Below are 22,586 nucleotides of genomic sequence, written 5' to 3'. Positions count from 1 at the left end.
ACAGTATTAATTTGGTGGAATAAGATATTGTGTATTTCGGGTTGCCTATTGCAAATGAAATCGAATAAAATAAGTAAAAATTGTAGCTACGTACAATAGGTAGAAATTGTAGCTGAATAAAATAAATAAAAATTGTAACTAAATAAAATAAGTAAAAATTGTTGCTAAATAAAATAGGTAGAAATTGTAGTTGAACAAAATAAACAAAAATTATAAATAAATGAAACGAGTAAAACTTATAGATAAATAAAATAAATAAAATTTGTAGTTAAATAAAATAGGAAAAAATTGCATCTGAATAAAATAAATAAAAATCGCAACTAAATAAAAAAAAAAGTAAAAATTGCAGCTCATTAAAATAAATAGAAGCTGTAGCATAAAGTACAAGTAAAAATTGTAACCAAAAAAGAAAAGTAGAATTAAAAAATAAAAATGTCCAATCTATGTAAAAGCATACTATGTAAAAGCTATGTAAGTGCATACAAAAGAAGTGTGGAGAGATAATAAGAGAAAGCGAAGAAACAAGAAGAAAAAGTAAATAAGGGAAACAGACAAATATTACGCACGGAGAGGCAGTAATTTAGAAAATATAAAAGATAGGAGATAGCAGAGAAGGCAAAGTGCAGTCCTCTAGGAATTCTTAAGAAGTATCGTGGCTGTTAAAGACTCGCGGCAAGGAAACGCGATACCATTTCAGCTTCGAAGTCTTATCTCGGTTTTATTCTCAGCCGCGATGCTCGTTCTACAAAATATCGTAATCTTGCGTGAATGGTTAAATCGCGAGTCAAGATGGGTTCTTCAACCCTGGACAAAGAAATTTTCCGTCTCTTATGTCTCCGGAAAGATTTCTTCCGGAAAATAGTAGTAAAACTTTAATGTCGTTACAAACTATTCGCTTCATTACATTTGCGATTACACTTTTCTTTTGTTAAAGTGGTAATTTTTTAAGGAATTATAAACGTTACAATAATATATTATATAACTTGTTGTCCATAAAAAAAATGAAAAATGAAAAAAATGATGCATAAAAAATAATACATATTATAAATGATCTTTGTTAAGGAGTTAAGAAGATATTTTCTGATCAGTAAAATTAATTATAAACCTCTTCAGAGATTTTTTCTTTTTCTGTCCTCTTTTTTATAAGCACCGATAGCATTGAAGGAGTTGAAAGGGTTTCAAACCCTCATTCATCTCTTCCTTAAATTAATTTATTTCTCGATATCAAGTTAACAGAGGAAATCAATACAATAAAGAAGCCTAGAGCTAAATTTAAGAATTGTTTAATCGAACATAAACAATTGAAGCATTATTATAGAAATGACTTCATTTTTGAGAAGTTTTAAATCAACTTACACGTAGAGAATAAAATGATATAATCTGTTATAAAAAAATACCATAATATTAATTGCAAAAAATAATGTAATGACGATTTGAAGACTTTAGGAACAAAAAACTTGATAACGTGGGCTAAATAAATATTTTGTTAATTATACAATGCATAAGCGAAAGAAGTTACGTGAATTAGTAAATTAGAACCATTCCACAGAAGAGAAAGCTATAAATTACTTAAGTTTATGACATTAGATAAGTATTATATGACTTACCATGCTGCATAAGTTGGATCCGTGTCGGTGATGACCCTGAATATGTATAAGAAGCATGTTAGTAGCTTGAAAAATAGGTTAGCCAATCGTATCCTCAGACCTGAAACAGAAACAATTTCTTTTTTAAATTATTACTGCATACAAAATTATCTCAATAACAGACATTAATGAGCTATTTTGCGATATAATTTGAAATTGGAAGAACATGTCTATATTTTTACTTTTAAATTTTCCAATTAAATGAGCATCTGATCAACCCACGAGTGCATTAGATCATTTCATAAGAACATATTTATTTATTTATACTTCACAAATAATATAAACAAAGAATATTAGCATATCATGCAATCGTTTGCAGTCAGTACCAAATTGCAGTCGTATATTTTCCACTTTTACGACAGATAGTATTTCAGATAGTCATCTAAATGCCTCACATTGTAAAACAACGCTATTAGATTGCAAATATTAATGCAAATATATATATGTTTCCACAATATATATTGCTACCTGTTCATCAGTATCACTTTATTTTCCACATTTCATCCATTCTACGTATTGTAAATGTCACATATTGATTTCAAACATGTTACGTGTAGGATTTGCGTGTATTTTGTATATTTCCATATGTCATAAATGCATAAATATCCGCAGCCTAGTTATTATATAACACTCCGCTTTTACTGATAACACCTTCGCAAAGTACTGACGTCAACCCCATTGGACATGTGTGAACAGAAATGAAAAGGGAAGTAATAAAACATATAATTTGTGGTGAATATTAAAAGAAAACTTCAGGTGGTTTAAAATAACGTGGATACTAAATGTACACTAAAATTTATTTATAATAAATCTACTTATACTGAAAATATTATACAAGTTAATATTTAAAGAATATACTTAATAATATACTTTATAATATTTAAAGAATAACATTTAAAAAAAAAAATAAAATAAATAAAATTTATATTTGTATAAAGTACATGTACACATTTACACACATGTAAAAAATACATTTACACATATGTAAATACAAATTTTGTTTAAAATACAAAATGCATTCACATATAATATACATGTGTATGAAACAAAAGCTTCTATAACACACTTTATGTGTATTAAATACAAAATGGAGTCACACATCAAATAAATCTAATAAATGCATCCACATATGTTATATATGTATATGTATACATATGTATGCATACGTATGCATATGAAACAAGCAATCGTACACAACAATTTAGCAAAATTACACCACAGTTGTACAATTAATTTTATTAATATAAACTACAAAATATAGTTACATATATTGTATAAATATATTCAGGAAACATAACCTATAAAAGACTCAGTGTCACGTGGACAAAACCGAAGAACCCGAGCTTGGAGTAAAGTTACGAGAAAATCGGTAGAAATAAATTTGTCACAAGGAAAATACGTGAATCGAAGGTTTATCGATACCCGACGATCTAAAATGGTCAGAGTTTTAATGGCTTGTAACGTTACAAAACGTTGCGAGGCATCGATCTCTCTTCCGCTCGACATGCAGATGCGAAAGGTCGATACGCAACGATCGAAGCTGGTATCGGCACGATATCCGTTATCGGCTGCTGCCAGCTACTTCAAAAGCTTATGTCTTGCCAGTAGACATCGCATGGTTGTTCGTGTCACGCTAACACGTCGTTCCCAAAATTACATTTCTGGCATGCGTGTCTTCGAAAGGAATTTCCGGCGCCGTGAACTCTTTCGCGATCAAAAGCTCGAACGACGCTTTCGAGGGAAAACGATCTCTCGTGACGGCCATTCAACGTTTATTGTGTCGTGCCGGAAATAACGTGACGGAATTTCCGGAAGAATAGAACTAATTTAAGAACTTGACTGCATTACCGTGGTCACGGCTGCACTGCCGTTTTTTGATACGGAAAATCATTTGATTTAGAATTGAGATTACAACAATTTTAATTCAGAACTAATGCAAGGTGGGTTTCTGGAGGGTGTGGGTTAATATAAAAGAAGTTATCTGGTTTCGATTTTGGGGAATGTGAACTTTTTTAATTTTAATATTCACAAATTTTTAAATAATTAAATTGAGATTCCAATTTGTTAAATTTTTTAATTTTTTAAATTCCATCTTTTTAATCCTCAATTTTTCAATTACTAAATTTCCCACATTCTACATTTCCAAGTACCTAAATTTCTATGCTTAAATTTTCCAATTCCTAAATTTCCAAACACCTAAATTATCCAACTTCTAAATTTTCCAACCCCTAAATTTCTAAATACCTAAATTTCCAAAAACCTAAATTATCCAACTTCTAAATTTTCCAACCCCTAAATTTCTAAATACCTAAATTTTCCAACCCCTAAATTTCCAAAAATCTAAATTTTCCAACTTCTAAATTTTCCAAAACCTAAATTTCCAAATACCTAAATTTTCCAACCCCCAAAAATTCTCACATCACCATTTACCCTTCTCTCAAAACATCTAAATACACATAAACTTATGAAATGATCCAGTACTCATATAACAAAGAAACAGTAGAAGAAATTATAAAAAATAAATCCACGTTTTTAGCTGCACAATAAACGTACTTACTCGAACGTTGATTCTTGATGAAGTACAGCTGAAGTCGTTCCTTGAACGTGTTTTCGTTCACGTAATACTCGACACGAACTCTGTAATCAGAAATAAAACACCATAGTTATTACTTGATGCTTAGCAGATCAAATGATTCCAATTATTGGAAAAAGTCTGATGTTCGCATTACTAGGATTGAAATGTTTTCAACAGCAATACATTCGGTGCTAGAATTGTGGAATTATTCTCATCAGCACCATTCTTGTAAATTCAAAATTTTATTAACAATAAATTTACTATTAAATATTTATTTGTGTTCAGATGAAAAATTGTACAATTTTTATTTTAAGAATTGTCCACCCTATAACTCTTGCAATAAAACAAGAGTCAACTTTGACGAGTTTAATCCCTTTAACCCCTTGTCGTACTTTGACGAGTCTCGTGACGCACTCACTCCTCAAATATAACGAATTTTACTAAAATTTTTAATACTCTTCAACCTAAAATTTAGGTCCAACTATAATTTGCATTATCAAATGAATGTTGAATTTATCGAATGAATAAAGTTTTGACTGACCCATCTGACAAATAAATTTTACAGCAAGGGGTTGAACAACCGTACGCTTAATATAATTTTCAAGTCTGAAGATCCTAATTCCGCATTCATAACAGAAAACTAAAGATTGCGTAGCGTCATGAAAATTTCCTAAGTGCTCTCGCATCACCGATGCCGCTAAATCGATTCTATTATGGAATGCTATCGCGAGTAACCGCGAATCGGATTAATCGCTATTTTTATCGTCGGAAAAGACGTCGACTCCGGCAAAAATAGCATCGCGTGACGTCATCGGGTCAGCGTTGACAGACAGTCTGTCGTACGTGATCCTTTTACGTTGTTGAACTGGTTCTTTGACCCAGATAACATCACGAGACCAATGCTGGACATAGTCATTGAATGAAATACATTTCTGATAGCAGAACCATTTTCGAAAGAATCCGCGAAAGGGATGCACGTCGCAATTCGATGAAAGATGGCGTGCGGAAAGTTTGTATCGCAGTTGGTGTACCGTCGTACCTGTTTGCACGTTGTACACACGGCAATCGTTATTGATCAGGTACATGATTCATGGTCGTTTGACACGTTTTAGTTGCTTTCAGTTTGGTCGATGAGTTTTTTGTCGGTAGACGTAAATGTTGAGTGAATGAGGAACATGAAGAGTTTGTCTTTTATTGTTTAAGTGGACACTGGTTTTAATTAGAGTCAGGGTATGATAAGGGGTAGTTTTTATTCTCTTGTAAATGTATGTTAATATACCTCTACATAGATATGTAACAGATATGTGAAGAGATGTATGATAATAGATATACATGTATGTGTGTATGTTCTATATTCTCTATTTTCTGTTTACAAATGTCTGAACGTTTGAACAAATTTTTACATTTTTGCAATATCAAAATAACAATATACCCGAGTACTCATATTTCCATGCTTGTTCATATTGTGTCCATAAACAGCTCTAACCCATCACTACTTATGAAGTTTTTAGAAATTCCCAGAAACGAACAACCATTCCTCCTCTCATTGCCATATTTTCCTATCATATCTTCCTAACTATCCCCAAACTATGAGTCAACCAGTTAACCCCGTTCATCATTTTCACTTCCCGATAAAATTTTTCTTCTACTTGAATATCCCACTTCAGTCAAAAAGGCATTCGAAGGGTTAAGTAACGGGAACCTGACGAGCAAATAATTCACTGTCGCGTACGAGTATTCAATACCGACTGCAGGCAAACGTTTCTCATTATTCATACTTCACGTGAACGAAAAGAAACGAGCGATACAACCGACGAACGATTTATTCGTAGTTTCACGCCGTCAACGTTGAAACGTTATCTCCATCGCTCCTTATTCGTCGAGGGGCTGAAAAATCGCGACACCACCGGAGGCCCGATAAATCAACCTGGACGAGGTGAAAAATCCCGCGAACCAGGAATACGGCATCGATTCCAAAGAACGGATACACGGATCGATCACGGATCCGTTGACACGCATTAAATCGACTTCTCGGCCGATATTACTCATGACTGACTAATCGAGTTTCGTCCGTATGCTCGATGCACTGTGCAAACTGACGGAAACTTTTGGCGCAAACGCGCGTTCACATTCGTGCATTTTTTCCTTTACAAAATGGCTGTTCATGCGTTTCTATATTTTAATGCATTTTATTATATAGATTTCACTGCATTTTATTATGCGGATTGGTACTTGCATAAATTCATTTACAGGTTTTATTTGAGTGTAGGGATGAATAATAGTTTAAAATTAAAAATGGAAGGATAAAATATAATTGAATATTATATGTTAATTTTTTGTCTTCAGAGCAGCATAGACTTCAAGGGAAGCATCTCAACAAATTTCACCCTCTTGGTCTCATGATTGGAATTTTGTTCATGATTGCAAATATTACAAATTTGCAGTATTTTCATAAAACTCGACAAAGTGTATTACATTCATGGAAACTCAATACTTTGAAAAACGAGATATTTTTCAAAAATTAACCATTGAAGTTATTCGTACATATTTATCGAAGTACTAGAGTGATATTAGCGACAGAGTATAACAAAGAGTGAATGTACAAAAGGAGTAGCGATCAAACGCAACAAAACGTGAAAATCGATGCAATAAACAGTGGCACAAAGTTGAATTGAAATGGACGTGTATGAGTTTGCTACACTTCCGTTGTATGTGAATTATCGATGTAAATGATAATAGCGTCCGTACAACCGGAAATAGCACGCTGTGCATTAGCCATGGCAGGCTTATTTCACGATAATTAAGTAGAGAGTGGTCCCAAAGCGGCGTCTGTCCGTTGATATTTAATTAAAATACGACTACAGAATTTAGAGCGTTGACATTTCTGGTTTAATTGGAGAGTTCCGAACTGATTCGGAGCGCATCCGATAGGACCAATCTGTACGTACCGGTGAATTCGAATGCTTGATTCAATCACCGACTATGATTTCTACCTTAAGTTCAAATATTCAGAACTTATATCTCGTTACTAGACTGCTGACATTTATCGCAGAGCTCATGCAAAATATACCAAAATATTACAGCATAATATACTATAAAATACACTGCACTATCAAATGAAAATTATTAACACTAAACCTACCGGCACATAATGTGTATTTCATTTGAAATTAAAAATGAAGTTAAAAAATAAATAAACAAACGACGAAACATAAATTAGTACACACATTTATTCCTTGTCTTGATGAAAATCAATTCTGATTTCAAGGAATGTATTTTAACAAAATGTGTGCCTTATAATAAGAAACTTGTGGAGCGGTCATTTGACCGGTACTTCGTAGTTTTAGTGTTAAACAGATTAAATAGATTTAATCAGATGTCTGAATCCATAAATAACCAGATCTCTAGATAACCACATCGACAGGTAATTAGATCTCTACATCCATAGATATCTATACATCTATAGATCCCTAAATCTCTACATTCCTAAATCCCTTTATCCCCAAATTTCCGTACCCCTCCTAATAAATATCCAAAAAGTATATCAAAACAATAGAACGAATAATCACAGCTAAATTTATCTCGTTTAATTATACAACAAACATTACTCATCGTAAATGGAGTTTCACTACTTCCGAAGTAACGAAAAGCAGTAATCGTACCTGTCCATCTTTATCAGCATCAGAACAATATCTAGCGAGATAATGCGTACATACGCCCATCATCCAGTTTGCCTTCGTCCGGCTCTATGGCTGGCCACATAATGGATTTTCTACTTCAGGAAGGAAATACTCGTCCGGCCGCAGAATTGCAGCTCGTTACTTGAACTCGAAATACCACTCGGAGCAATCTATATAAATTGAGGGGAATACTCTCCACCCTCGTACGCTCCTCTTCGTCTTCCGGTATTCCGCCTCCGTTTTACCTTTGTGTCGCTACTTGCTTGTCTCTGTCATCTTCGGAGAGGAACATCCTCGCTTTGATTCATCTCGCGACATTTCGAGACGATTGCTCGAAAGGATACTTGAATTCAAATCCATCGATTTGTCGAGAACGTTTAAGGAAATTACATTTTTGTTACTTTAACTGAAGAAATTTTTTCTATTTTGTGGTTTTGTAATTTCTTCAAAAAATATTACATTTATAATTTCAATTTTCTGATGATTTTTTGTATGACTTCTAATTGCTCATTGTACGTTAATATATAGGAGTGATAATTATCAAGGAAATAATACTGAAATTAAAGTTTCTTTTTCATCTTTATCTAATTGCTACTCGATCTTCTTGAACTAGGTACGAATAATTTCAGAAAGAGTTTGATACTCTTATTGATACTCTTGAAAGAGTATCAAACTCTTTCTGAAAGAGTATAAAAACCCGAAGAGTTAAATGAAAATTATTTTTCAGTGTATAAATTCATCTCTACGTTCATCACATCGTTTCCAATTGAAAATCCGAATTTTCGTGCATCAAGTCGAGATCGCGCCCTGCATCAAAAGCTGTCATAACCAGACACTTTAGCTATCGTGTTGCCGTGACGAACTTTGATATTAAAGCAAGGAAATTACTGGGATTTACCAAAATTGGAACTTACCATACGCCATTAAATTTCGATCGTTTTGAAGGTAGCAATGAAAAATTACTCCATCGCATGACTTATGAAGTGAACCCACAATTTGTTACACTTTCATCTAGTTTGACATCGTAATGTATTTATTATGCATTATTCCTTTTATTGTTGGGAGTCTACTGATATGGGGATTTGAAGATATAGACATGTAGGGATTTGGGGATGTAGGGATTTATATATGAAGATTTAAGAATTTAGAGATTTTTACTCTTAAATGCATTAGAGCAATGCACAATCACGATAAAATTGCACAGAAAATATCTAATCTTAAACCTCAAGCATACGCTCAATTGTTTCCTATAAAATATCGCTGCAATGACATGTATATCTTCAGTTGCATTTAATCGAGAAATCAAAGAAAGACGTAATATCAAAAAAGGTGGAATCAAACACAAGATCCCTGATACGGTGCGTGGTTGTTCCGCAGTGCTTTCAGGTATGTCAGCCCTACGGAAGGAAAAGATGGTGGAGGTTCCGTGCACCGTGTTTCGACGGTAATAACGCGGCTTTCCCTCGTGCACGTAAGATTCGCCGTGTATTAACGACCCGTAAAGCCGTCGCACTAACGGTTGCTAATGCCCTCGAGGTAAAGGAACGCCGTTTCTGAACGTCACGCGAACTGCTGCATAAGCTACGCCGTCAGATGGATGGGATATCAAGGCTCGAAAACTACCGCTCGACGTACGTCTTCCCTCGAAAGGTCGGTCAGGATCTGTTTCCTGCTTTACTGCGTGTATCGTGGATTATGTTTAACCGCGGACGACACTGAAATCCGGATGGGACCGATACGTATGCAGGACCTACAACGTAAACCATCGGCGCCGCGTTCAATCGTAGAGCGGATTGTTGCCTCCAGGTTACGTTTCTGGGCCGATGGGAATTAACCCCGGGAACAATCGGAACGTTTACCGTTCCGACTAACCAGGGAATTATAAGCACTCAAGTATCGACTGTTCACGTCGATGCTTGATCGTGGATTAGTGCCGAGTGTGCTTTGACTCTGCTGATGAATCCTGTTAAACAGTGTGTGGAGCATCGTTTCGGATACTTCCAGAATTTTGCGTTAATTTGCAAGTTTTCGGAAGTCTTGACACTTGGAGAATCCTGTAAGACCAACCTTGGGTGCTGACAACGCACATGTGGGACCTTTAGGCTAGTCCCAGACGTGGATACGAAAATTGTACTCATCCACATACCATATGTGTACAAAAGCCTTATGTGTACAAAATTGGAACCTTGGGAATTCAAATGGTACACAGTATTCAAATAAAACTCAGCATTCAAATAAAACCCAGCATTCAAACAAAAGAACTACTATCCCATTTATCTCATCATCCACATCTTCGATATCTCAAACGACCCAGCGTCTCACTGCACAATTCAAACTGCGGTTTCCCAAATCTCGTATCTGCCATAAAGCAACGATAGCAAATTGATCATTGATCCTCGAAGAACGTTCGAATTCCTGTTTGCCCGAGAAACCTACGAGCATCGCCGCGGGCATGCAACGATATCAGGAGCTAACGTTGTTACTCAATCGAAAACGGTACAGAGCGAACAGAGCGTTGTCGCATACTGAGTCATTCTCGGTCGATCGATGTTACTGCAGGTATAGGCGATCATCGGCTGCTAAACAAGCTACCGTAGTCGAAATGCTGGTCTGTGGTTGCAGCTTGTATAATTCATGCAGCTCCGACAACGTGGCCGCAAAACGGTGCTCGCTCGAATTTCCCGCCGGTATGAAAGCGTTTACGATCGTCAGGTGGCTCGTAAATATCGCTGCCTCGTATGACGTATCGATTTCTACACCGCAATCTATCGATTCACTCATCGAATTGCTGGCCAAGAACGAATGAGTTATTCTGTTTGTGCAGTATGTTCTAGTTTCGTTATTTTGGTGATGTGCGGTTGTTCTTAATCGGCGGCCATTTTGTCTTTTGGACTCGAGGTGTCTACGTGTAATATATTAATAATTGCCATTACTAGTAATTATCTAGAAATTTATTTGTATGTACTACATTAGTAATTATGTGTCAGTAACTGTATTATTATATCATGAAATATTTTTATAATTCTGAGACTAGTACAATTTTCATAACCTGTCCTCTATATCTGCGATGCGTAGCTTAAAAACACATGTGTGTCCTGCATAGTGCATCCATTAATAATAGTACGTCAATAACTATATCACTATATAACGTAGCAAATGTACCTCCAAAACATTTTGTACTAAAACTCTGATATTTTTCTATAATTGTATTACCAACAGCAATCCGCATCAATTTCCCTGAAATAGTTTCAATTTGTTTACCTCTCTGCAATCGTTATCTAATTCATGGTTTGTTAACTTTCAGTGTCCCCTAAAATTACAGCAAACAAAGCAACAAGTGGATTACCATATGAATTTTAATACACGCGAACTGAAAGGAAATTTTATATCTGTGATTCTGTCGGATTTAAATATTCCACGAATTTATTTCGTGTTTTCCGTAACGGCTTGAAATTCTTCAAATGAAATAAAATTGACGAGTAAGATCGGTAAACGTCGTTCAACAATATTGTCCAACTATGTTTCTGTTAAATTAACAGATAGAGTATTATTAATAAAACGTCAATTTACTTGTCAATTACTCGACGTTTTCATCTTTTAGAACTTCCCAAATATTTGGAACGTGTTTCTATTTGACTGACGTCCCCTCGACAGCGTATCGATTGCTCTATCGTTCTGCTAAACAAACATTTACCGATGATAATATTAATTTTGTTTTCTACGTTGCTTTGAAAAATTTTGGAAATTATAATTTGTAGTAAATGATGGAAGAATGTGAAACAAGTTTATTTTGAATTATTAAAATAAATAGGAAAAAATTCAATATAGAAAAATTCAAGTCTATTATGCTTTCATGATACAGTATCTCGATATTTCCCTGCGCTGGGAGCTCTAGAGGAGGTAAATGTTATAAAACACCAATATTATGTTCTTCAACAGCCTATATGTTTTCTTGAAAGTTGAAAATTGTTTTATGATGTTAATTCAGTGGTATGTTAAAGAAAAAATATAATTACATAAAAGATATCAATGTTCCATTGTAGAACAATTTATACAAACTTGATTATCAACGTAAGAACATAAATTTTGCTATAAAAATACAAATTTAACTGACGACATAAAAACGTAAATTTGGCTAAAAACATAAATTTAGCTACGAACATAAAAATATAAATTTAGCTAACAACATAAAAACATGAATTTGGCTAAAAACATAAAGACATAAGTTTGGCTGAGAGCATAAAAATATAAATTTAGCTAACGACATAAAAATTTAGCAAAGAATATAAAAACATAAGTTTGACTAACAACCTAAAAGCATAAATTCGATAACAACTCGAACGATAAATCTGCCCTAGTGATTCTAATCGTGTTAACATTCGCATTAATTTCCAGAAGGAGAAACAATATTTTCACCGTAAAAATATAGGTCTAACAGTCGTACGTTACAAAAATAGTTGTTAGTTTGGGGCATGTTTTAACGCGGCAGCTGGCGCGAAAACAAGACATCAGGCCTCCCAAAAAACATCGCGAAAAACGGTTTTTCGCCGGGCGATCCTGAGTAAATACAGATAAACGAACACGGCTGTTAATCGGCGGAAATCAACGCTCGCTGAACATACACTACGCAAGATCCAGTTACGCAATTAAACGGCGGATACACAAAGAGACGTTTCATCCAGCGTGAAATATCGTGTTCCGATATCCACGCGTTTCCGATGATTAAATTAAACCATGGACCGAATGTGCCCCGCTCGCGTCGTTCGTGGATAAACGATTGTTCAATTCTCTGGCGGAAACAATTCGCAGTCGACCGTCAAATTGCATCCGTCAAATTTTTTATTCACGCGGAGAATTCGCGAACGAGTGGCGAGATACAGCGAGGTGTTTCAAAGGAGGGTGAAAATCAAGGAACAACGAATCACGGTTCGTTTGAAGATTTTTCACCAGAAATATTCTCGCTTGAATATTTCAGTTAGGTAAATTAGAGGCTGTGTTCTGTCGACTTTGTTTATTTCCTTTCGAAATCAAGTTGCTTGAACTCTGGAGTTAAATTTTATTTGAATATTTTTTTCAAATTTTGACAAAAATTACGGTTTCAAGTTTAATTCACTTTGTCTGAATTTTTGGATTTTCATGGAATATTTGTATTTTATTAAAATTTTCATTAATTTTTACAATACATATTATTTACGTAGGTACGTATTTTTAAACCAATTTAAATAAAATTTAAATGATATTTGTCTAATTTTATAATTTACATATAATTAAAATAAAACACATAATACTGTCAGCACATAAATCAACAAATTATGTATAAATAAAAGTGTGTAACAAAATTTCCATTTAGCACAGAAAATTTGATAGAACACTGCAATTTAGAAAGAGTCCTCAAAGAAGTTCTTAAATAATTCGTGCATGTACACGAAATGCAGAATCGAAGACACGTTTCGATTCGTCACAGTTGAAGTTAATTTTTCAATTCAACGAGGTTATTTTTCCTTATGGTCGCACAATCATGACCTGTACTTCATTCAGCTGATTATACCCTGTGTGTCTTTCTGTGCTATGAATAGAAGTTCACGACGAATCGATGCAAATACATAAAACCTAGCAACCTTGCACCGCATTGACCGATTTATAGTTTCTTGGTGCGAGACCTAACACATATTACCTTTTTTTGCAACGTATTTATTTTTGTCGTAATTTAGAATTCTGGTATAGTCTGCACTTACAAATCGACTCAAAGTCTGGGTTGTTAATTATTTACTCGGTCGATATCGGGTCTCTTTTAATCCTTTCGTAAGCAAACGTCTGAATCACATAAGTTATAGACGTCCATTAATTTTGAGGTTTAACTATATTTTTTATTTCTGAATTTACAATAATTTATCAGTAAATATTGATACACAAAATTAATTACTTTTGGATCTTGCATTAATTGAAATAATTTTATCAGTTTATGAAAATATACAAAAATTAGCAGAATAGGGGATATTTTTCTGTGAACGTGAATTTAGAATAATCAGTAATATTAATGCATAAAATAATTAATTTTGAATCCTTCATAAATAGAAACAATTAACATATATCAAATATGAAAGTCCCATAATAAAATTAATTTTTGTTCTCCTTTAAATTAATTTTCTTTATGAACTAAAATAATTAAGATGTGCCAAATACTCCTGTAATAAAATTAATCTTTGTTCTCCCCTAAATTAATCTCCTCCATAAACTAAAATAATTAAGATGTATAAAATTTAGTCTAACAAATATATGCTAAGTTTAGTAACAATTAAACGTAACATTTATCCGATGTAAATAGCGGTTTACAAATGAAGGGAAGAGAAAAGTTTTGTTGTAACTGTTAATTAAAATGGATAGAGTTGAATAACGCAATGAGATAAAGAGATAAAAGCTCGACGGACCAATTTCACTGGAGAGATCATCTCTGTAGAAACTGGGATTCAGTATTCAAATGTCAAGGGTTTTCGATGTTGTACCGCGCGCAACAAAACTTTTCTACCCCTTTTTCTCGATTCCCCTCGGTAGAGGATATTCGGTGACTTCGATCTCTCGGATCAAGGCAAGACCTTTCACAAAATATGGAAAATAACGTGTTCCACGCTTTATTGCGAGTACAATGGGAGCTTCACGAATCAATATTTAAGAACTCATAAAATTTAAACTTCTCGGAAAATCGATTAACCCGGTCTGGGTCGACAGTGACCCGTAAAGATACTTTTTGAGGTGTGATAAAAATTCAGAAGCTAAATTTTTAGATAAAGTATTTTTATTTATTATAAAAATAACATATGAGGATATACAAGTAGAATATGTAAAGATACAATTTTTTTTTATATTGAAGAATTTGTTCATATTGTAATTTTTGTCGAATAATAACTATGAACGATTGTAAAAGAATTTACAATTAAATTTATTTGTAGTTAATCTTTTCAGCATCAGTCTTCGAAATTTTAGAAAACAACCCAAACTTTAAACTTTCAATTCTTTTAAAAATTAAAAAATTGTAAGTAACTGAAATTTTAATAAACCAAAAAGTTTTGAGAGGGGCCCTGATTCGTCCCTGGTCACAGTAAATCAATTGCAAAAAGCAATACAGTGCTCAGAAGACACTTTCATTTCCCACCCCTATATTTTACGTTCTATAAAATATAGCCTAGTATAAAAATCTATCGTTTGGATTCATAAAATGAGATCGAGTAATGCTCCATAAAAGAATAGTATCCTCGAAATTACGTTCCATATTATCGATCATGTTCGGTCCTAAAAGTAACAAAAAGTCTGTACTCCATAACACGTTCAATATTAAAATTAACTCGCGGTCCTTAAATATGCGGCATATCAAAATCAGATTGTAATTTATTTGTAAATTATGTTAATACGCTTCTCAGTAATATTTCACGGCACTCTTCTGAATTACTGCGAGCTCGCGGAGCAAAAAATTATTATATAAACGACATCGCAATTTGTGAATTTTTAATAACCGCGAGTGGTTTACGTGACGAGTTGCTTTTCATAGCGGAAACACGGATAAAAGAGCGCAAAAACCATTCGTAATCGTTCTGTTATTTTTGCAAAATATTTCGGAAAAATATAGAGAATTGCTTCAGGTATTTTTGTATGAATGCGCGTTTATAGGGGATGTTTTTCATTGAAGAGAATATGTAGTGCAAAGTGTCGATCTTATTAAGATAAGATCCATAATGTCTTTTTTACTGAACATCTTTCTATCTGTGCACTGTCATTTACTGAACTGTAAACTGCTGAGTGTGATTATTAGAATGTTACATATGTGTTACATGTTTACATATTTATTTTATGATAGTAAAATTTGTAACAAGATTTTGAGATATGAAAGTGTCGTAAAATAGTAATTTTGTTTCAATCTGAAAGGGAAAGTGAGCTAAAAATATTTACGTATTTTATTTATGTTTTCAATGAGTTTATGGTGGAGTCTCGCTATATGGCCATGTAGGGGTAGAAACAGATAGAATTGTCTACAAATTTGAAAATTGTATACATAGTAAATCTTGAGGTTCAAGAACTTTCAAGCTCCATTAATTTCTAAATTTTTAGAAGTTTATAGATAAATTAAAAAATTTGAGAATTACTCAATTTTTCAACTGATAAATGAAGACTTCTAAATTTTTTTTATGCAATTTTTCTTTGTTTTCAAACTTGAAGATTTCTAGATGTCTGGAATTCTACATTTTTACATTATTAATTTAAAAAATTTGTAAAGTTTCAAATTTCTGTATTTAAAAATTTAAATTATGTTAATTTTTCATTTACTACAGATATATATGAATGTAAATATACTAATATATTAATATAAACATACTTAAATTTATATTAGAATTGTAAATTTAATTACATCATTCTATAATTATATTTGAATTCTAAATCTAAAAAAAACAACAAAGCACACATGAAAAACTTGTACATACTGAAATATGCAATATATGTAAGTCGCCCTTACATTCCTCAGCTCAAAGTATTCCACCTACGATTAATATTCTCGAAACGAACGCTGTTAATTCCTATTTTAATAATTTCTTCCTCGCTATCGTTTTTTTCCGCATTTTTTCCTTTTTCAACCGTTGTTTCTTGCACCACGTCATCTCGCGAACTTACAACCGGGTCGCGTCGCATTCCCGTGCAGACCCAATTACGGAAATAGCAGCGTGTTATCTTCATCGTGCCATCTACGCGACGATTACACAAAGAAAAAGCAACGAAAAAAAAATATGAAACATCGCCGGTTGATATCATGCGTGCTCGCAGGTTGCGTGCACTTGCGTGTTCAAGACCCGTTTCTCTATGGCGTGCATAAATAAATTAAAGAGAAGGGATGACTCAGAGAGGATGTCATAGTGTTACACAATGATGCTAATGCCTCGTTGTAATTACGATAATACGTTTCTGAGCTATGTCACGGCGAAATCTGTTAATACTGGTTCAAATATTTATCTTCTAATTTTCAACCTTCTTCATTTAATCTGAAGAAACATTTATTAAGACACTTATTGGCTACAATTTTTGGTACAAATTTTGTGAATAATTTATTATATAGCATTAATATAAATGACTATTGTTTTGTAATGACTCATGAAAATAATAAAACATGTATCGGGGAGTTTTTTATAATAATTGAATATTTAACTAAATTTTAAAAATTGCACCTATTATATGCATCTATTATTCTGAGATATATGTATATGAAGTTTATAACAATTTTTATAACAATTGAATATTTAACTAAATTTAAAAAATTTTACCAAAAAATTTATTTAAAAAAATAGCAGTTTAAATTTATGTTATAACCACGTTACATCCATTTTGTGCATCCTTTTAAAACTTTGTCATAAAAATGATCGTCCTGTCTTTCGCATAATATCATGTACAATTAAATATTAATATTAAAATATCTTAAGACAGAAGGTTCTTACGGAGTGTATAATTCATGAAGTTGCATTACAAAATGAAAGAGGAAGATATGCAGCGTATGTACATCGATTAAAACTTACAAGGTAACTTTAAATCCGTATAGTGTTCGCAAGTGCATATCAGAGAGACCCGTACTTTGTTACTCGCTCTTGGGACCTATTGCTACTTGATGCAATAAAGTGGACTCTGGATAGAAACAGATTTCCCAGACCCGTGTCATACGATATTAAACTCATCAAACATATTTACTGACCTACATGGGTTACCTAAAAATTTTTATACACCTTGAGGTGATGTAGAGTGACAATATTAAAAATCATTGAAATACTGTTTTGTAGGAGCAACCTAACCTTGCTAGATACACCATGCTAAAAATATTACATCTTGAATATACATTACGCAATGTATTCACGAAGTCTGTGAAATACAAACTGCATTATAAATTTATTTACTTTAAACCACATCACGAATTCAGTTATTAAAAAATTGCCTGCAACGCATTCGTAAATATTCAGTAACAATTTCAAGCACATTTAAAAATTGCAATTAACAAAATGAAGAGGTAAAATGTACTGACAAGTTTCTCTTAAATTTTCGCGTTCCATTGGTTAAGTTAAACTGAAATATTTAAAAACGAAATTAAACGGCGTGAGGCCGTTTATACACATCAAAAATTTTTAGTTAAATACGTTTCACGTCAAACAGAATGGAATAACAGGATCAGCTCGAATCGAAATAAAAGAATCAGAAAGCGCTATTTTCGCAGAGATAATAAAATCGTTCGGAATTTTAACGACAATATAGCAATCAAAATTTTTCATCGCTAATAAATCCCTTCGTGTTAACCATGGACGCGTTACAATGGGGCGGATTATCGAAGCTCGAGGGAAAATCTCGCGGAGAAATAACAGCGAAGGGAAATTGGAATAATAACGGTCTTTGACATATTCGTACCGCAGACCTTCCTTAAATGGAGCTTTCGTGTAAGCAGAAACAACGTGTTCCGAGGTAATGTAATCGATTTGGTGATACTTCGTACAGTGAATACGAAGCATGGTCGCGGAACGTGACGACGATACCGATGTACGGACAGCTTTATGAAAACCCAATTGAAGACTGTTGACTCGTACAAAACGAGCGACCCAGTAAACCGAAACACGAAACTGTCACGATACATCTAATACAGAAAATAACGCGAGCCGCTCCCATGCGATTAATTTTAAAATAATTGTGCCGGGTTACGTGAACCCACTGGAGAGACTACATGTGTATCGACGACCACGTAACACGAACCTACGACAAAATGAAGAACATGGTTTCGTCTATTAAAAAGATATACACAAATCTTTTTTCTAAATAACATTGTCATTCTGAAAGGTTTCAACTTTCGTTTGTTTCGTTTTTTTTTTTTAATTATGAGCAGTAAAATTATTTACGAAATAATTCAGTACGTATTCAGACGCAATAAGTCTCGATTTGATTATTTTAAGTTATGTATGTGTTTAGGTTAGTTATGAGAAAATAGTATAATGCGTTCATATTCAGATACTATAACAGTAGTACATATTTAGTTAAACTAGTATAGACAGTATGATGACCAATGAATAAGCAAAATAACTCGTATCGAGACGTAACAAGCTTGATGTAAGTTTAGTTAGGTTATGTTAGCTACTTCTATGAATAAATAATGTAATGTAGTCATGTTTAGATATTATAAGATCAGTCCATATTTAGTTAAATTAGTATAGACAGTATGATGACCAATGAATAAGCGAAATAACTCGTATCGAGATGTAACAAGCTTGATGTAAGTTTAGTTAGGTTATGTGAGCTACTTCTATGAATAAATAATATAATGTAGTCATGTTTAGATATTATAAAATCAGTTCATATTTAGTTAAATTAGTATAAAGAGTATGATGATTAATGAATAATCAAAATAATTAATATCTAGACCTAACAAGCTCGACGTCTGGTTAGGTTAGACTAGCTACCCTTACAAACCAATAATAAAGCACATTTATATAAAAATTGGAATACACAAAAATTGTACAAAATAATTCCATAAAGAATTACATAAAAATTATACAAGATACTTCTACAAGAAATAGACTGCATAAGAGATTGTTTCTGTAAATAAAATCAAGATTTACATTTTAAAATCACTTTCCACATTTCCGTCTTATTTTAAAGTATTTATAAACCTGAAAATTTAAATACTAAGAGGATAGAATCCGTCAGGAAACTTCTTTTACCTCCCAAAGTTTACCCTTAAAAAAATATCAAAATATTTGAAAGTTAAACGACTAGATTCACTGTATCTGACAATGAAATATTTTTAACTTTGTATTCACACAAAATATCCCCTTTAAAAATTGTCGAGCTATCGGTTTTCGTTTCAAAGTCCAAAGCGCTTGAAATTTAAATTGGTGTCACGAATTTCCATCGAAACCCAGAATAGAGCGTAGTTATTATTAATAAGAACATCATATCGCGAACAAGGTTTCAGTGAAGCAAATTCAGGCAGAAAGGGAGCTTATTTCGTGAAAATACTTGGAAGACATTTTCGAGGAACACAATACACTCGTATTTTAATGAAGAGTATACCGTGTAAAATGGTTCTGAGCTTGACAAAACATGTTTAGCGAGTTTCGTTCGTTAATACTCGACAACGTTTCACGACGATATATATAATTGAATGAAATTTTCGAAGGAAGGCGCGATGAAGCTGAATCGAGACGATCGTCGAAAAGACACCTTATAACGATTCATAGGTAAACGTAATAAAGAGAGACGTTAAAATTTTATGAAATCATCAGACGATAATACGTTCGCGTTTATTATTGGCTGGACTGATATGTGGACCGGATGTGGATCGTAGAATTTCGATTTACGAGATTGTATGTCTCATAAAGCGGATAGCGTTTAAACATTGCGGTTTCGCAAACACTTGCAATTCTTTCAATACCGTTTTTAATAAGGTGTATTCATAAACTAAGGTCTGGTATAGAGATATTGAATTCGTTAGGATTTTCCTGAACGAGTATTTGCATACTTCACGCAAGTTGACTCAAGTATTCATATTTTTATTATTACTGTTTTTTTTATTGTTTATAGTTTATTAGGAAGACTTTGGTTAATATTATGAAGACCCATTATAATAAATTTTTATTATATTTTCTCTTTCTTTACCTTATTATTTTTACTACAGTATCATTTTTATAATTTTATTTTCTATTTTGTATGCATACTTTGCATGCATACTTGACGCTATATAATTAATATTAATCATGTAGAATTATTCATACATTTTTTAAATGTTATCGTACATGCATTGATCGTTCAATAACCTAAAGAAATACCAAGATGAAGGATGACTGACTGAACATAAAGTGAGGTTAGAATCTTTCGTATGACTTCCTCTAACCTAACTTGCTCCTCTAGCTTTATAAATTACACAAATTATGAATTAATCTCCACTTAATTCCACCTTAAAATTACACAAAACATCCCGAATTTAATTAACTTCGTTTGCTAAAAAAAATAAAATTAAATATTTTTAAATTCAAAACGTAAATCGAACAAAAGGAAACAGATTAAAAGAAAAATGAATTTCACCAAATTTATAATCGATAACAAAAGTTTCATTTCCCTGAGCGAAACACATCATTCCATTTATAAAATTATGGTTATCGAAACGAGGCAGTAGTTGTGTGTAATTTACGACCTGTGGTTACGGAAAATTGAGATTGATCGTTTCGGTAGCTGGAGCATGACGGTGATAATGCGTTATAAAGTTGTAAAGTTGTAAAAGCGGTCAGCTTAAAACGAGCAACCGATTACAAAAGACACGCGGTGACAATGCGATGGAGGTCGACAATATCGATTCGTAACCGCAGCCTGGTGATACGGTAGTCACGAATGTTACCAGCAAAGAGGAAACAAATGATAGTGGGAACTAGAACCAGACACATTGGCAGATAACCGAGTTAAACACTTCTAGTTAACTTGTTACACCTTTCAACCTCTATAGACGATGACGGTGTCCTCTGTTTGCTTCAAATTCAATCACACGCTATTGAAATACTTTTCATCGATTTTATATCGCACAAAAGGTACTTAACCTTGCGACACTGATTATTTTGTCGAATAAATTCTCGCAAATCTGATATCTTTTCTGATGGGACATGTGGTCATACCTACGTAATGTCATGTGGTCAAAATATGATCTGTTGAAATTATATTTTAACACCATCACATTAGTTTAACTACTTAATTCTTTTGTGAAAGATGTAAATATACGTCTACATTTTTCTACGCACGTATAAAAAATTTGTATCGCTGCAACACAATAAATTTTGATCACAGTTGCCGAACGTAGAGTTACGTTACTGATGTTGAACTGATCAACATACAATCTATCATTCCGTATAATCTGCAGCAAATAGCTAAACATTGGCAAGTGTTTCAATATTTTACAGTGGTAAACATTTCAGTACACATATTGGTTCCGTGCGCAACTGCCCCAGCAAGGGGTTAATTAAACGAAAATGTTTTAATGGACACTTCGCAGCAACATGAACAGACATATCGAATAGAAAAATTTGAGAACATTAAAAAGCAATTTGATCGTAGAGTAATATAAAGTGAAATTAGAGAAGTTTCTAAGACAAGTCAGATTTTCAGATAAAATGTTAATTTGAGGTCGCATCTGTTTAGCTCACTCGCCAACCGGCCATATACGGCACAGAAAGGCGACACAGGTTCATTCTAAAATTAGACGGCCGCCTTATCTTTTGTAATGACTCTCATCACCTCGAGAGCTCTTAGCCGAACAATATATGAAACCAGGAATTTCTTTATGCCTCCACGCGTACGTGTGTATCAGTGTTGCACTCGTAAACCGAGATTTTCAGGTGAAAATGCTCGTTACCATTAGGCAACCAGTTAACATGAGTAACAACCCACTTTTTTTGGAGACCATTGAAATATATCTCGACGGGGGCGAATCTGGAACGAAACGTATCGAATGTGACGTTTTAATTCTAACAAAAATCTGTTTTCACGCGCTAATGAACGCCTCTTTTACTCATTTTCATTTTTTGCTTTGCAGAGAAAGGATTTTTCATTTGGAATTATTATTTTAATTATTTGCGATTTTATGTTTTTACAATTTTACAGCTTAATGTTTTTTAAATGTTTTTAAAATTTTAC

The 22,586-nt window shown here is 33.2% G+C and overlaps 1 protein-coding gene and 1 long non-coding RNA gene across 9 annotated transcripts in view; both read right to left on the bottom strand.

Annotated features, from left to right (window-relative positions):
- SLO2 (slowpoke 2) overlaps positions 1-22,586 on the bottom strand; it is a 198,317-nt gene that overhangs the window by 49,714 nt on the left and 126,017 nt on the right. For all 8 annotated transcript variants that reach the window (XM_076532059.1, XM_076532053.1, XM_076532056.1 and 5 more), the window contains 2 exons: positions 4,204-4,283; positions 1,608-1,707 (listed from right to left, as the gene is read on the bottom strand). In XM_076532059.1, the coding sequence (XP_076388174.1) occupies positions 1,608-1,707; positions 4,204-4,283 (180 nt within the window). The remainder of the gene's footprint in view (positions 1-1,607; positions 1,708-4,203; positions 4,284-22,586) is intronic.
- On the bottom strand, positions 17,368-18,675 carry LOC143264534 (uncharacterized). Its single transcript, XR_013038276.1, has 3 exons — positions 17,950-18,675; positions 17,723-17,862; positions 17,368-17,638 (listed from the first exon to the last, which is right to left on the bottom strand). It is a non-coding gene; the product is annotated as an uncharacterized LOC143264534 (long non-coding RNA).

Source organism: Megachile rotundata, chromosome 5 (assembly GCF_050947335.1).
Source record: "Megachile rotundata isolate GNS110a chromosome 5, iyMegRotu1, whole genome shotgun sequence".
NCBI classification, from domain to species: Eukaryota; Metazoa; Arthropoda; class Insecta; order Hymenoptera; family Megachilidae; genus Megachile; species Megachile rotundata.
Note: the sequence above shows the minus strand (reverse complement) of the source record. Positions and strands in the feature narration are given on the sequence as shown.